A 13,798-nucleotide genomic window follows, 5' to 3' on the forward strand; every position below is an offset into this window, starting at 1 on the left:
GAGGTGAGGGGTGTTTTGTAGTGAGGGGGTAGGTTGGGGAGTGGGTGGGGTGTGTGGGGGTATATGGGGGCAGGCAGGGAGGATTATGTTATAAAATAGAAAAAGCATTATAATGAGAGAGAATAGATACATGAGGTATATAAATGGTGATACACATGTGAAGGAGACGAGTGAGAACTGTGAACTCTGTGTGTGTGTGTGTGTGTGTGTGTGTGAGAGAGGAGATGGAGTGGTGTGATGAGGACAGCAGAGGGGTGGTCAGAGATGATGATGTTGATGATGGAGGTGTAAGAGACATTTGTATAATTTAGTTTCACATTCACTCATGGCCGAGTATTCACAACACCTGCACTTTTCTTTTTACACATACACACACACACACACACACACACACACACACTCTCTCTCTCTCTCTCTCTGTCAAAATAATTCCTTCATAATCAGATGCATGCTTTGTGCCGGTCAAAGTAGTGTGTGTGTGTGTGTGTGTGAGTCAGCTCCATGTGCTCAGCTCGTGTTTAAGGCATTTGGAGTGTTCAGTAACTCATTAACTCGGACTCCACTCTGTCCATCAGCAGCTCAGCTCCATCACCATGCCTTCATTCCTCATGTCACAGTGCAGGAAGCCACGCCCAGTCTGTGCTCTTCACACAGTCTCTCCTGGGTGAGTTTTATTGGATCAGACTACTACAGAGCCACACTTTAAAGAACACTAAATAAAATCAGGATTTTGGGATAAAGACGGAGAAGAATTTAAGACGTTAAGTGTTTGGGTCAGAGGATCAGAGTTTTGTTCTGTTGTAACACGTGTAATAAAGTATGAATAAAGCAGTGAGAATACAGGTGTGAAGAGGAGACGCTTCAGAGCAGGAGAAAGCGCTGCCACTCCCCGTTTAACAGGAAGCTCAATCAAGCTTGTGAGAAAAGTTTATTTTAAAAAGGAACTTTTTCAACTCTGCCTCTGAAGCAGAACTCAAATTGTTTTTCTCAAATTCCATTCTTATTCTTTCCTTAAAGGATTTCATTCTCTTTAAAATGGAGACTTTATTCTCCTAACAGTGGACCTTAAACCTCCTGAAAACCTCAGACCTTCATTGCTGAACCTTTTTATTCCTTTAGCCTTGAAACATGACTGCTGTCCAGATCCAGGATGAAGATATTTTATTCATCACATTTTAACTCAAGTTAAACACTGGAGCCATGAGGAACTGGGGAGTGTCCAGTTTATTGTGCAGGAGGAATGAAACCCTCACAATCTTTTGTTTATTACTTAGATGCAGCTCTATCAGAGGGGGAGGAGCTTAAAGAGAGAGAGAGAGAGAGTGTGTGTGTGTGTGTGAATACTGCTCACATTCAGTACATGGGATCTGTCTCTCAAACTGTTTACTTTGGGAATTTGTAGTTAACATTCTTAACAATGCTGAAGAAGGCGGATCTTCATCCCTCCTCATCATTCTCCTCCTCTTCCTCACTGAGAGTAGGTTTGGTTTTTTTCTAACCTTTTTTATTCCTTCATGATTTTGTCAAATATTTACTGCCAGGAACATGTGAGGAGTGAAATTCTTCTCCAAGTTATTTTGTCCTCTTCTTCGTTGTTGTATTTTATTTTTCCTTAAATATATAAAGTGGAAAGCAGAAGAACAGAAAAACAAACAGAACTAAAAGGAGAAGAGAAACGAAAAACTGCTGCAGCATCATTTTAATGTTTGGAAACTAAATGAATGACCCATCCGCTGTGCTTCATTTGATCACCTCTGAGACAGCTGCCAACTCGACAGCAAATAAATAAATAAATAAATAAATAAATAAATAAATAAATAAATAAATAAATAAATAAATAAATAAATGTGCTTGAATCTTAAATTAAATAGTACTTCTAAAGTAGCTTTTGTCTTTGTTCCTCTTTGACATTCACTGGGTTTGGGTTTGTTCACTCTGTCAGAATTCAGTCTTTTGTTTGGATTTTTGGAGCTTGTCGTCTCTCGTCCCGTCTGATTTTGACGTTTAAAAGTTGTCTGATTAAAATCACGCTCGTTCTCGGAGGCTGTGTTCCAACCGGCTTTCCCAGAGCAGATCCTCTATTTGTGCTCTCATTTCTCTACACAAAGCCATGGCTGCACTTCCATCTTCGATGCTTTTCTTTTCTTCTGCAGATTAAGAAATGTGGTCAGGATGAAGCGTGATGTTCCGTGAGGTCCACTGTGTTCTCTCTGTCTGTCTTGGTTCTTTCGGTTCTGTCTTCTGTTCTGGATCATTCTCATCAACATGGGGTCTTCAGAGAGGACGTCTATAACAGTGATATTTCTGTGGCTTTGAAAAAGGTTCAGATTTTCTTTGATGATAGTGATGATAATGACGATGAAAACGAGACAATCTTCCCCACCTCCATCCAGGTGATCAGTAACTAATCTGTATGTGTAGCTTAGCCTTGAGATGTTCAGTGTTAATTATTTAAATGTTTCCTTCAAGTCTGTTTGGATTTGAGATCCTCCAGGTGAGTGACATCAAAGTCCAGGCTCTGTGAGAGCTTCAGGTGTTTGCAGGTGATTCTTGGTGTCGGTGAGTAAGAGCATCTCCTCTTCAGTATGCTCCTAGTTTTCTCCCAACTGCATTGGAGCTACAGGTTTAACCAATGAGGTGGGGTCGGTTACTGTGGGATTGTGGGATTTTTTGGGTGGGTGAGGGGGAGCGGTGTGTGTGTTGGGGGCAGATTCGACGCTCCATATCAGTGTTTCTGGAGAGTTCTCTCAGGGCTGGGACTGGGTTCCGTTGGACGACAGGAGCCGGGTCTTGTCCTTTCCTGACCCCTTGCGTTGGATGACGCTACCACTTCCACCTGGACCTGCACCGTCTGTACACTCCGCCCTCTCGCCACATTCTCCGCCCCCTTCAGAGCGACGTGAGTTCTGGCGAGTGGGAGTGCGAGGAGAAGGAGAGGAGACCCCGTTCTTCTCATCTGTTAAAGACAATCAGGATTTCTTCAGCTATGTCTAAATTACAATCAACATCAGAGTAATCATGAAGGAAAGACAATAGCAGGATTAACACTCTGGTGGGCGTGGCCAAACTTGAATAACAAGCAATATGATTTATGAATAATATTGATTTATTAATGTTCTGATAATATAATAATATTCTGATAAAATCACAACTAACTAAAATAAACAGCATTTACACGGCTTTGTTAAAAAGAGATGATAAAATTATCATAGTCATATATCAAAGTTTTCTTCTTGACGATTTCTAGTGCAGATGCAGCAGTGTGTACATGCAGTAGAGTGTGTACATGCAGTAGAGTGTGTACATGCAGTAGAGTGTGTACATGCAGTAGAGTGTGTACAGACGCAGTAGAGTGTGTACATGCAGTAGAGTGTGTACATGCAGTAGAGTGTGTACAGACGCAGTAGAGTGTGTGTACAGACGCAGTAGAGTGTGTACATGCAGTAGAGTGTGTACAGACGCAGTAGAGTGTGTGTACAGACGCAGTAGAGTGTGTGTACAGACGCAGTAGAGTGTGTACATGCAGTAGTGTGTGTGTACAGACGCAGTAGAGTGTGTGTACAGACGCAGTAGAGTGTGTACATGCAGTAGAGTGTGTACATGCAGTAGAGTGTGTACAGACGCAGTAGAGTGTGTACAGACGCAGTAGAGTGTGTACAGACGCAGTAGAGTGTGTACAGACGCAGTAGAGTGTGTACAGACGCAGTAGAGTGTGTGTACAGACGCAGTAGAGTGTGTACATGCAGTAGAGTGTGTGTACAGACGCAGTAGAGTGTGTACAGACGCAGTAGAGTGTGTACATGCAGTAGAGTGTGTACATACGCAGTAGAGTGTGTGTACAGACGCAGTAGAGTGTGTACAGACGCAGTAGAGTGTGTACATGCAGTAGAGTGTGTACATACGCAGTAGAGTGTGTGTACAGACGCAGTAGAGTGTGTACAGACGCAGTAGAGTGTGTGTAGACGCAGTAGAGTGTGTGTACATGCAGTAGAGTGTGTACAGACGCAGTAGAGTGTGTACAGACGCAGTAGAGTGTGTACAGACGCAGTAGAGTGTGTGTACATGCAGTAGAGTGTGTACATGCAGTAGAGTGTGTACATACGCAGTAGAGTGTGTGTACAGACGCAGTAGAGTGTGTACAGACGCAGTAGAGTGTGTACAGACGCAGTAGAGTGTGTGTACAGACGCAGTAGAGTGTGTGTACAGACGCAGTAGAGTGTGTACAGACGCAGTAGAGTGTGTACAGACGCAGTAGAGTGTGTACAGACGCAGTAGAGTGTGTACAGACGCAGTAGAGTGTGTACAGACGCAGTAGAGTGTGTGTACAGACGCAGTAGAGTGTGTACATGCAGTAGAGTGTGTACATGCAGTAGAGTGTGTACATGCAGTAGAGTGTGTACAGACGCAGTAGAGTGTGTACATGCAGTAGAGTGTGTGTACAGACGCAGTAGAGTGTGTGTACAGACGCAGTAGAGTGTGTGTACAGACGCAGTAGAGTGTGTACATGCAGTAGAGTGTGTACATGCAGTAGAGTGTGTACATGCAGTAGAGTGTGTACAGACGCAGTAGAGTGTGTGTACAGACGCAGTAGAGTGTGTACAGACGCAGTAGAGTGTGTACAGACGCAGTAGAGTGTGTGTAGACGCAGTAGAGTGTGTGTACATGCAGTAGAGTGTGTACATGCAGTAGAGTGTGTACATGCAGTAGAGTGTGTGTACAGACGCAGTAGAGTGTGTACAGACGCAGTAGAGTGTGTGTACAGACGCAGTAGAGTGTGTACATGCAGTAGAGTGTGTACAGACGCAGTAGAGTGTGTGTACAGACGCAGTAGAGTGTGTGTACAGACGCAGTAGAGTGTGTACATGCAGTAGAGTGTGTACATGCAGTAGAGTGTGTACAGACGCAGTAGAGTGTGTACATGCAGTAGAGTGTGTACAGACGCAGTAGAGTGTGTGTACAGATGCAGTAGAGTGTGTGTACAGACGCAGTAGAGTGTGTGTACAGACGCAGTAGAGTGTGTACATGCAGTAGAGTGTGTACAGACGCAGTAGAGTGTGTACAGACGCAGTAGAGTGTGTACAGACGCAGTAGAGTGTGTGTACAGACGCAGTAGAGTGTGTACATGCAGTAGAGTGTGTACAGACGCAGTAGAGTGTGTACAGACGCAGTAGAGTGTGTACAGACGCAGTAGAGTGTGTGTACAGACGCAGTAGAGTGTGTACAGACGCAGTAGAGTGTGTGTACAGACGCAGTAGAGTGTGTGTACAGACGCAGTAGAGTGTGTACATGCAGTAGAGTGTGTACATGCAGTAGAGTGTGTACATGCAGTAGAGTGTGTACAGACGCAGTAGAGTGTGTACAGACGCAGTAGAGTGTGTACAGACGCAGTAGAGTGTGTGTACAGACGCAGTAGAGTGTGTGTACAGACGCAGTAGAGTGTGTACAGACGCAGTAGAGTGTGTGTACAGACGCAGTAGAGTGTGTACATGCAGTAGAGTGTGTACAGACGCAGTAGAGTGTGTGTACAGACGCAGTAGAGTGTGTGTACAGACGCAGTAGAGTGTGTACAGACGCAGTAGAGTGTGTGTACAGACGCAGTAGAGTGTGTACATGCAGTAGAGTGTGTACAGACGCAGTAGAGTGTGTGTACAGACGCAGTAGAGTGTGTGTACAGACCCAGTAGAGTGTGTACAGACGCAGTAGAGTGTGTACATGCAGTAGAGTGTGTACATGCAGTAGAGTGTGTACATGCAGTAGAGTGTGTACATGCAGTAGAGTGTGTACATGCAGTAGAGTGTGTACAGACCCAGTAGAGTGTGTACAGACGCAGTAGAGTGTGTACATGCAGTACAGTGTGTACATGCAGTAGAGTGTGTACAGACGCAGTAGAGTGTGTACAGACCCAGTAGAGTGTGTACAGACGCAGTAGAGTGTGTACATGCAGTACAGTGTGTACATGCAGTAGAGTGTGTACATGCAGTAGAGTGTGTACATGCAGTAGAGTGTGTACATGCAGTAGAGTGTGTACATGCAGTAGAGTGTGTACAGACGCAGTAGAGTGTGTGTACAGACGCAGTAGAGTGTGTGTACAGACCCAGTAGAGTGTGTACAGACGCAGTAGAGTGTGTACATGCAGTAGAGTGTGTACATGCAGTAGAGTGTGTGTACAGACGCAGTAGAGTGTGTGTACAGACGCAGTAGAGTGTGTACAGACGCAGTAGAGTGTGTACAGACGCAGTAGAGTGTGTGTACAGACGCAGTAGAGTGTGTGTACAGACGCAGTAGAGTGTGTGTACAGACGCAGTAGAGTGTGTACAGACGCAGTAGAGTGTGTGTACAGACGCAGTAGAGTGTGTACAGACGCAGTAGAGTGTGTACAGACGCAGTAGAGTGTGTACAGACGCAGTAGAGTGTGTGTACAGACGCAGTAGAGTGTGTACAGACGCAGTAGAGTGTGTACATGCAGTAGAGTGTGTACAGACGCAGTAGAGTGTGTGTACAGACGCAGTAGAGTGTGTACATGCAGTAGAGTGTGTACAGACGCAGTAGAGTGTGTGTACAGACGCAGTAGAGTGTGTACAGACGCAGTAGAGTGTGTACAGACGCAGTAGAGTGTGTACAGACGCAGTAGAGTGTGTGTACAGACGCAGTAGAGTGTGTACATGCAGTAGAGTGTGTACAGACGCAGTAGAGTGTGTGTACAGACGCAGTAGAGTGTGTACAGACGCAGTAGAGTGTGTACATGCAGTAGAGTGTGTGTACAGACGCAGTAGAGTGTGTACAGACGCAGTAGAGTGTGTGTACAGACGCAGTAGAGTGTGTACATGCAGTAGAGTGTGTACAGACGCAGTAGAGTGTGTGTACAGACGCAGTAGAGTGTGTACAGACGCAGTAGAGTGTGTACATGCAGTAGAGTGTGTACATGCAGTAGAGTGTGTGTACAGACGCAGTAGAGTGTGTGTACAGACGCAGTAGAGTGTGTACATGCAGTAGAGTGTGTACAGACGCAGTAGAGTGTGTACAGACGCAGTAGAGTGTGTACATGCAGTAGAGTGTGTACATGCAGTAGAGTGTGTACATGCAGTAGAGTGTGTGTACAGACGCAGTAGAGTGTGTACATGCAGTAGAGTGTGTGTACAGACGCAGTAGAGTGTGTACAGACGCAGTAGAGTGTGTACAGACGCAGTAGAGTGTGTGTACAGACGCAGTAGAGTGTGTACAGACGCAGTAGAGTGTGTACAGACGCAGTAGAGTGTGTACAGACCCAGTAGAGTGTGTACATGCAGTAGAGTGTGTACATGCAGTAGAGTGTGTACAGACGCAGTAGAGTGTGTACATGCAGTAGAGTGTGTACAGACGCAGTAGAGTGTGTGTACAGACCCAGTAGAGTGTGTGTACAGACGCAGTAGAGTGTGTACAGACGCAGTAGAGTGTGTGTACAGACGCAGTAGAGTGTGTGTACAGACGCAGTAGAGTGTGTACAGACGCAGTAGAGTGTGTACAGACGCAGTAGAGTGTGTACATGCAGTAGAGTGTGTACAGACGCAGTAGAGTGTGTGTACAGACGCAGTAGAGTGTGTGTACAGACGCAGTAGAGTGTGTACATGCAGTAGAGTGTGTACATGCAGTAGAGTGTGTACAGACGCAGTAGAGTGTGTACATGCAGTAGAGTGTGTACATGCAGTAGAGTGTGTACAGACGCAGTAGAGTGTGTACATGCAGTAGAGTGTGTACAGACGCAGTAGAGTGTGTACAGACGCAGTAGAGTGTGTACAGACGCAGTAGAGTGTGTGTACAGACGCAGTAGAGTGTGTACATGCAGTAGAGTGTGTACATGCAGTAGAGTGTGTGTACAGACGCAGTAGAGTGTGTGTACAGACGCAGTAGAGTGTGTACATGCAGTAGAGTGTGTACATGCAGTAGAGTGTGTACAGACGCAGTAGAGTGTGTACATGCAGTAGAGTGTGTACAGACGCAGTAGAGTGTGTACAGACGCAGTAGAGTGTGTACAGACGCAGTAGAGTGTGTGTACAGACGCAGTAGAGTGTGTACATGCAGTAGAGTGTGTACATGCAGTAGAGTGTGTACAGACGCAGTAGAGTGTGTACATGCAGTAGAGTGTGTACAGACGCAGTAGAGTGTGTACAGACGCAGTAGAGTGTGTACAGACGCAGTAGAGTGTGTACAGACGCAGTAGAGTGTGTGTACAGACGCAGTAGAGTGTGTGCAGACGCAGTAGAGTGTGTGCAGACGCAGTAGAGTGTGTGTACAGACGCAGTAGAGTGTGTGTACATGCAGTAGAGTGTGTACATGCAGTAGAGTGTGTACAGACGCAGTAGAGTGTGTACAGACGCAGTAGAGTGTGTACAGACGCAGTAGAGTGTGTGTACAGACGCAGTAGAGTGTGTACATGCAGTAGAGTGTGTACATGCAGTAGAGTGTGTACAGACGCAGTAGAGTGTGTACATGCAGTAGAGTGTGTACAGACGCAGTAGAGTGTGTGTACAGACGCAGTAGAGTGTGTGTACAGACGCAGTAGAGTGTGTACAGACGCAGTAGAGTGTGTGTAGACGCAGTAGAGTGTGTGTACATGCAGTAGAGTGTGTACATGCAGTAGAGTGTGTACAGACGCAGTAGAGTGTGTGTACAGACGCAGTAGAGTGTGTACATGCAGTAGAGTGTGTACAGACGCAGTAGAGTGTGTACAGACGCAGTAGAGTGTGTACAGACGCAGTAGAGTGTGTACATGCAGTAGAGTGTGTGTAGACGCAGTAGAGTGTGTGTACAGACGCAGTAGAGTGTGTGTACAGACGCAGTAGAGTGTGTACATGCAGTAGAGTGTGTACATGCAGTAGAGTGTGTACAGACGCAGTAGAGTGTGTGTACAGACGCAGTAGAGTGTGTACAGACGCAGTAGAGTGTGTGTACAGACGCAGTAGAGTGTGTACAGACGCAGTAGAGTGTGTGTACAGACGCAGTAGAGTGTGTACATGCAGTAGAGTGTGTACATGCAGTAGAGTGTGTACAGACGCAGTAGAGTGTGTACAGACGCAGTAGAGTGTGTACATGCAGTAGAGTGTGTACATGCAGTAGAGTGTGTACAGACGCAGTAGAGTGTGTACATGCAGTAGAGTGTGTGTACAGACGCAGTAGAGTGTGTACATGCAGTAGAGTGTGTGTACAGACGCAGTAGAGTGTGTACAGACGCAGTAGAGTGTGTGTACAGACGCAGTAGAGTGTGTGTACATGCAGTAGAGTGTGTGTACAGACGCAGTAGAGTGTGTGTACATGCAGTAGAGTGTGTGTACAGACGCAGTAGAGTGTGTGTACAGACGCAGTAGAGTGTGTACATGCAGTAGAGTGTGTACATGCAGTAGAGTGTGTGTACAGACGCAGTAGAGTGTGTACAGACGCAGTAGAGTGTGTACATGCAGTAGAGTGTGTACATGCAGTAGAGTGTGTGTACAGACGCAGTAGAGTGTGTACAGACGCAGTAGAGTGTGTACAGACGCAGTAGTGTGTGTACAGACGCAGTAGAGTGTGTACAGACGCAGTAGAGTGTGTACAGACGCAGTAGAGTGTGTACATGCAGTAGAGTGTGTACATGCAGTAGAGTGTGTACAGACGCAGTAGAGTGTGTACAGACGCAGTAGAGTGTGTGTACAGACGCAGTAGAGTGTGTGTACAGACGCAGTAGAGTGTGTACAGACGCAGTAGAGTGTGTACATGCAGTAGAGTGTGTACATGCAGTAGAGTGTGTGTACAGACGCAGTAGAGTGTGTACAGACGCAGTAGAGTGTGTACAGACGCAGTAGAGTGTGTACAGACGCAGTAGAGTGTGTACAGACGCAGTAGAGTGTGTACATGCAGTAGAGTGTGTACATGCAGTAGAGTGTGTACAGACGCAGTAGAGTGTGTGTACAGACGCAGTAGAGTGTGTGTACAGACGCAGTAGAGTGTGTACAGACGCAGTAGAGTGTGTACAGACGCAGTAGAGTGTGTACAGACGCAGTAGAGTGTGTGTACAGACGCAGTAGAGTGTGTGTACAGACGCAGTAGAGTGTGTACATGCAGTAGAGTGTGTACAGACGCAGTAGAGTGTGTACAGACGCAGTAGAGTGTGTACATGCAGTAGAGTGTGTACAGACGCAGTAGAGTGTGTACATGCAGTAGAGTGTGTACAGACGCAGTAGAGTGTGTACAGACGCAGTAGAGTGTGTACAGACGCAGTAGAGTGTGTGTACAGACGCAGTAGAGTGTGTACAGATGCAGTAGAGTGTGTACAGACGCAGTAGAGTGTGTGTACAGACGCAGTAGAGTGTGTACAGTGTACAGTTTAGTGTATACAGCAGGTTTCTCACCGGCAAGCGCCTGCACAGAGGGCTGGTCATGAGTGCTGAGCAGCTGAGCCTGAATCGTCTCCACTACTCTCTTAAACCTGCGACTAGGACCTGAAGAACAGAAACAAACCACAGACACCAGGATCAGAACACACACACACATACACACACACACACACCCAGTCCTGGTCAGACCTGAGATGAGGGTGAAGGTGACGCTGTAGATTCCAGTCTCCCTTTTTCCCTCTCTCTCCCGCTCTCGTTCCCGCTCTGCCTCGGAGAAGGCTATGTCCACCTGGAATTTAATGGGCTTCTGGAAGACGGAGGAGCCGCCGGACGTTTTGTATTCTGCTCGGAAACTGGTCTGGGAGATTACACTGTGGCTCAGTGACGGGATCTGAGGAACAGAGACGGACGTTACAGTGAAAACACATGCAGAGAAGGGACAGGAAGTAGGGGAAGGGAACAGGAACAGAAAAAAAGAATGAGAATACAGCAAAAACGGAGAGAGGGGAATGACAGAAGGAAAATGAGTGGGAAAAGAAAACACAAGAAAAGAATAACACAAGAAGAGAACGGAGGCACAGGGATGGCATGAGATGGAAAGGTAAGAGACTGGAAGAGAAAAAAAGGAATAGAATAGAAAGTCATTCCATCCTATGAAACGTATCGTCCTTTTTACATCTGTCCCACATCAATCCCACTCTCAGTGTTTATAATGATTTATAATCCCACTCTCAGTGTTTATAATGATTTATAATCCCACTCTCAGTGTTTATAATGATTTATAATCCCACTCTCAGTGTTTATAATGATTTATAAGATTTATAAGAGCTGTCAGGAATGAGTAAGAAGGCGTAAAAGAAAAAAACAAGAAAATTAAGAGAGGAAAAGTAACAGAAGATGGAGCACTAACTGATAAAAAGGCGTGGACGATGTCAGCCTTGATGGAGCTCAGAGGTTTATCTCGGATCACAACAAAAATCTGCTCCTCTTTCTCCAGACTGATAAAGTTCCCAAACCAAGACTTCTTAGCCAACCTATAAAGGACAGAGGACTGAGTTATCACACACACACACGTACTGTATATCTCATTCATGTGGGTCATTACTCACTCTGGGCTGGACTCTGGCGTGAGGCTGGACATGTCTTCTGATGTAGGAACTAAAGAAACAAACAGAAGTCAGACATTCCTGCTCAGAAGCTGGGCAATCAGCGATGCTGCGTAATGTCTGTATGCATGATTTAGTATAACTTGTGCTGATAAAAATATATTTAGTGCGAAAGCTGCTGCAGAGTGAGGTGTAGAGTTACTCAGACTTAGCGGTTGCGCTCTACCCCAGTGAGGAGTGAAGCAGGGTCAGGGGCGTGGTTAGGCTTCCTCATTCATTTAAAAAGAAGCAGAATGACACACTGCTGAACATTCTGGTTCATCCTGAAATACCACATGTCTGTGAGTAATGACATTTTATTAAGTGTCAGATTTACACCTCACCATTCTTTTCGGGTTGAACGCGTGACCCTGGACTGGGTTAATATTTGGATGTTCAAGCCGTTATATAAAAAGTGAACATAAACGAAATTATGCTATAAAAATATTTAGTGTTTGCAGGGGATAGGAAGATGATGAGTGGCAGTCATAAGCATTAATAAATTCTTCTCCCTCAGTGTGTGACATCTCACCCTGCAGCTTGCGGCGGTGGAAGCGTGGTGAACCCAGCAGGTTGTTCTTGAACGAGTTGAGACGACTTCTCCAGTGGGCGGAGCTACTAGCAGCCATTCCACCACCTGCACCAGGGCTGGAGGGGGGAGTGAGGGTGAGGGAGCCACCCCCTGCACTGCTGCCAGCCCCTCCCCCTTCAGCCCGAGAGGAGGAGGAGGAGGAAGAGGAGGACGGTGGGGTGGGAGGGGGGGGGTGGGGGGGTCCGAGGGGGGTGGGAAGCGGGGAATCCTGGGGCGTGACCTGCGACACATGGGTAGAGTTAGGATAGATGGACTTAGTGACGGACTTCAGGACGGAGGGAGCAGGGAAGAAGAAGAAACGAGGGATGGGGGAGAGGAGTGGAGACGGCGAGGGGGAAGGGGAGGGTGGTGTCTGCAGGGGGAGAGACTTCATAGACTGCAGATGCGGCCGCTCGGTCGCGGCCTTGGACGGAAGCGTCTGGGTTTTTTGGTCAGGCACACGCTGGGCTGCCCGAGGGGTGGGGCCGCTCCCCACTTTGGGATCTTTGGCTTGGTTGGTGGAGGCAGAGGTGACCTCAGATTGGCTGAAGGTGAAAACCGGACTCTGACGAGGCGGGAGAGAAAGTGGACAGAGGGATGGAGGAGGACAGAAGAATGGAGAGGTGAAGAGAACAGCAATGAGGATGAGAGTTAATGAGAGCTAGAGCTCATGATTAGCTAGAACAGAGTTACACTGGGCGTGGACACTGGTCAGGAAAATGACACACAGTTCAACAGGAGGAGAATGTTTCACAGGAACTTGTTAATATTTGTTACTGTGTTAGCGGAAAGGTTCATGAATTAACTGTGCAGTGTGTGTGTGTGTGTGTGTGTGTGTGTGTGTGTGTGTGTGTCAGGTCCATGGCATGACTCATGATTCTGAATGGAACAGTGTGAAGTAGATGGACACTAACAAAACACAGCAACTATATTCACTTTCGAGTGATTGTCTTTTCCACACAGAATAAACGTGGACAGGACTTACTCTTGGACTGCTCAGGGGGCTGGACGACAGACCGGTGGACGCTCCACTCACTGAGCGAGATCTGCTTACACACATGGGACACACTCATTCACACACAACAGACACAGCTATGTGTGTGTGTGTGTGTGTGTGTGTGTGTGTGTGTGGTAAGAGAGCAGATCTGTTGTACAGTTAAATGAAGCACTGATTAATATAATATTCAAAATAATCATTACCTTAACTTTAAATTTCATTTCATCCGTCAGTTCATTCCGTAATCTGTACTCTATAATCCACACTAACATTTTTACAGCATTTACACCCGCATCCTGAGCAGTTGAGGGTTAAGGGCTAAGCTCAAGGGTCCAGCAATGGCAGATTGGAAGTCCAGGGATTTGATCTCACAACCTTCCACTCAATAATCCAGTGTCTTCACTACTTCCTTCCACATATCCCTGTTTACTATTCTCTACTCCATATTCCCTATCCCCCTCTTCCTACTCCCTAAACCCTATTTCCTACTCAGTGTTCCCTATAAACCACACAGGACACTAGAGATGGTCATCATGCCGGAGAAATATAGTATAGTTTTGACCTCTGGCTGTGCACGGAGGTGTCGAGGGCTCTGCGGGGCGGAGTCGGGGAGCCCTGATCCGTCACGCTCAGTACCTCCAGACTCTTCCTCTCCGGCCGGCAGCGGCCATGACGGGTCAGCATGGGAGAGTCCACACGTTTCCGAGGAGGATCTGGACACACCAGATACACACGTGTC

The 13,798-nt window shown here is 46.7% G+C and overlaps 1 protein-coding gene across 2 annotated transcripts in view; it reads right to left on the bottom strand.

Moving 5' to 3' along the window:
- Window positions 1-1,205: 1,205 nt before the first annotated feature.
- The window catches only part of brsk1b (BR serine/threonine kinase 1b), a 53,642-nt gene continuing 41,049 nt past the window's right edge, over window positions 1,206-13,798 (bottom strand). The window contains exons 12-19 of one of the 2 annotated variants that reach the window (XM_058415442.1): window positions 13,622-13,772; window positions 13,048-13,108; window positions 12,024-12,627; window positions 11,456-11,504; window positions 11,257-11,380; window positions 10,536-10,737; window positions 10,362-10,451; window positions 1,206-2,956 (exon numbers count right to left, since the gene is read on the bottom strand). In XM_058415442.1, the coding sequence (XP_058271425.1) occupies window positions 2,748-2,956; window positions 10,362-10,451; window positions 10,536-10,737; window positions 11,257-11,380; window positions 11,456-11,504; window positions 12,024-12,627; window positions 13,048-13,108; window positions 13,622-13,772 (1,490 nt within the window). In that variant the 3' untranslated portion in view covers window positions 1,206-2,747. The remainder of the gene's footprint in view (window positions 2,957-10,361; window positions 10,452-10,535; window positions 10,738-11,256; window positions 11,381-11,455; window positions 11,505-12,023; window positions 12,628-13,047; window positions 13,109-13,621; window positions 13,773-13,798) is intronic. The other variant, XM_058415452.1, reaches the window with a different exon arrangement.

This window comes from Hemibagrus wyckioides, linkage group LG02 (genome assembly GCF_019097595.1).
Source record: "Hemibagrus wyckioides isolate EC202008001 linkage group LG02, SWU_Hwy_1.0, whole genome shotgun sequence".
Taxonomy (NCBI): Eukaryota; Metazoa; Chordata; class Actinopteri; order Siluriformes; family Bagridae; genus Hemibagrus; species Hemibagrus wyckioides.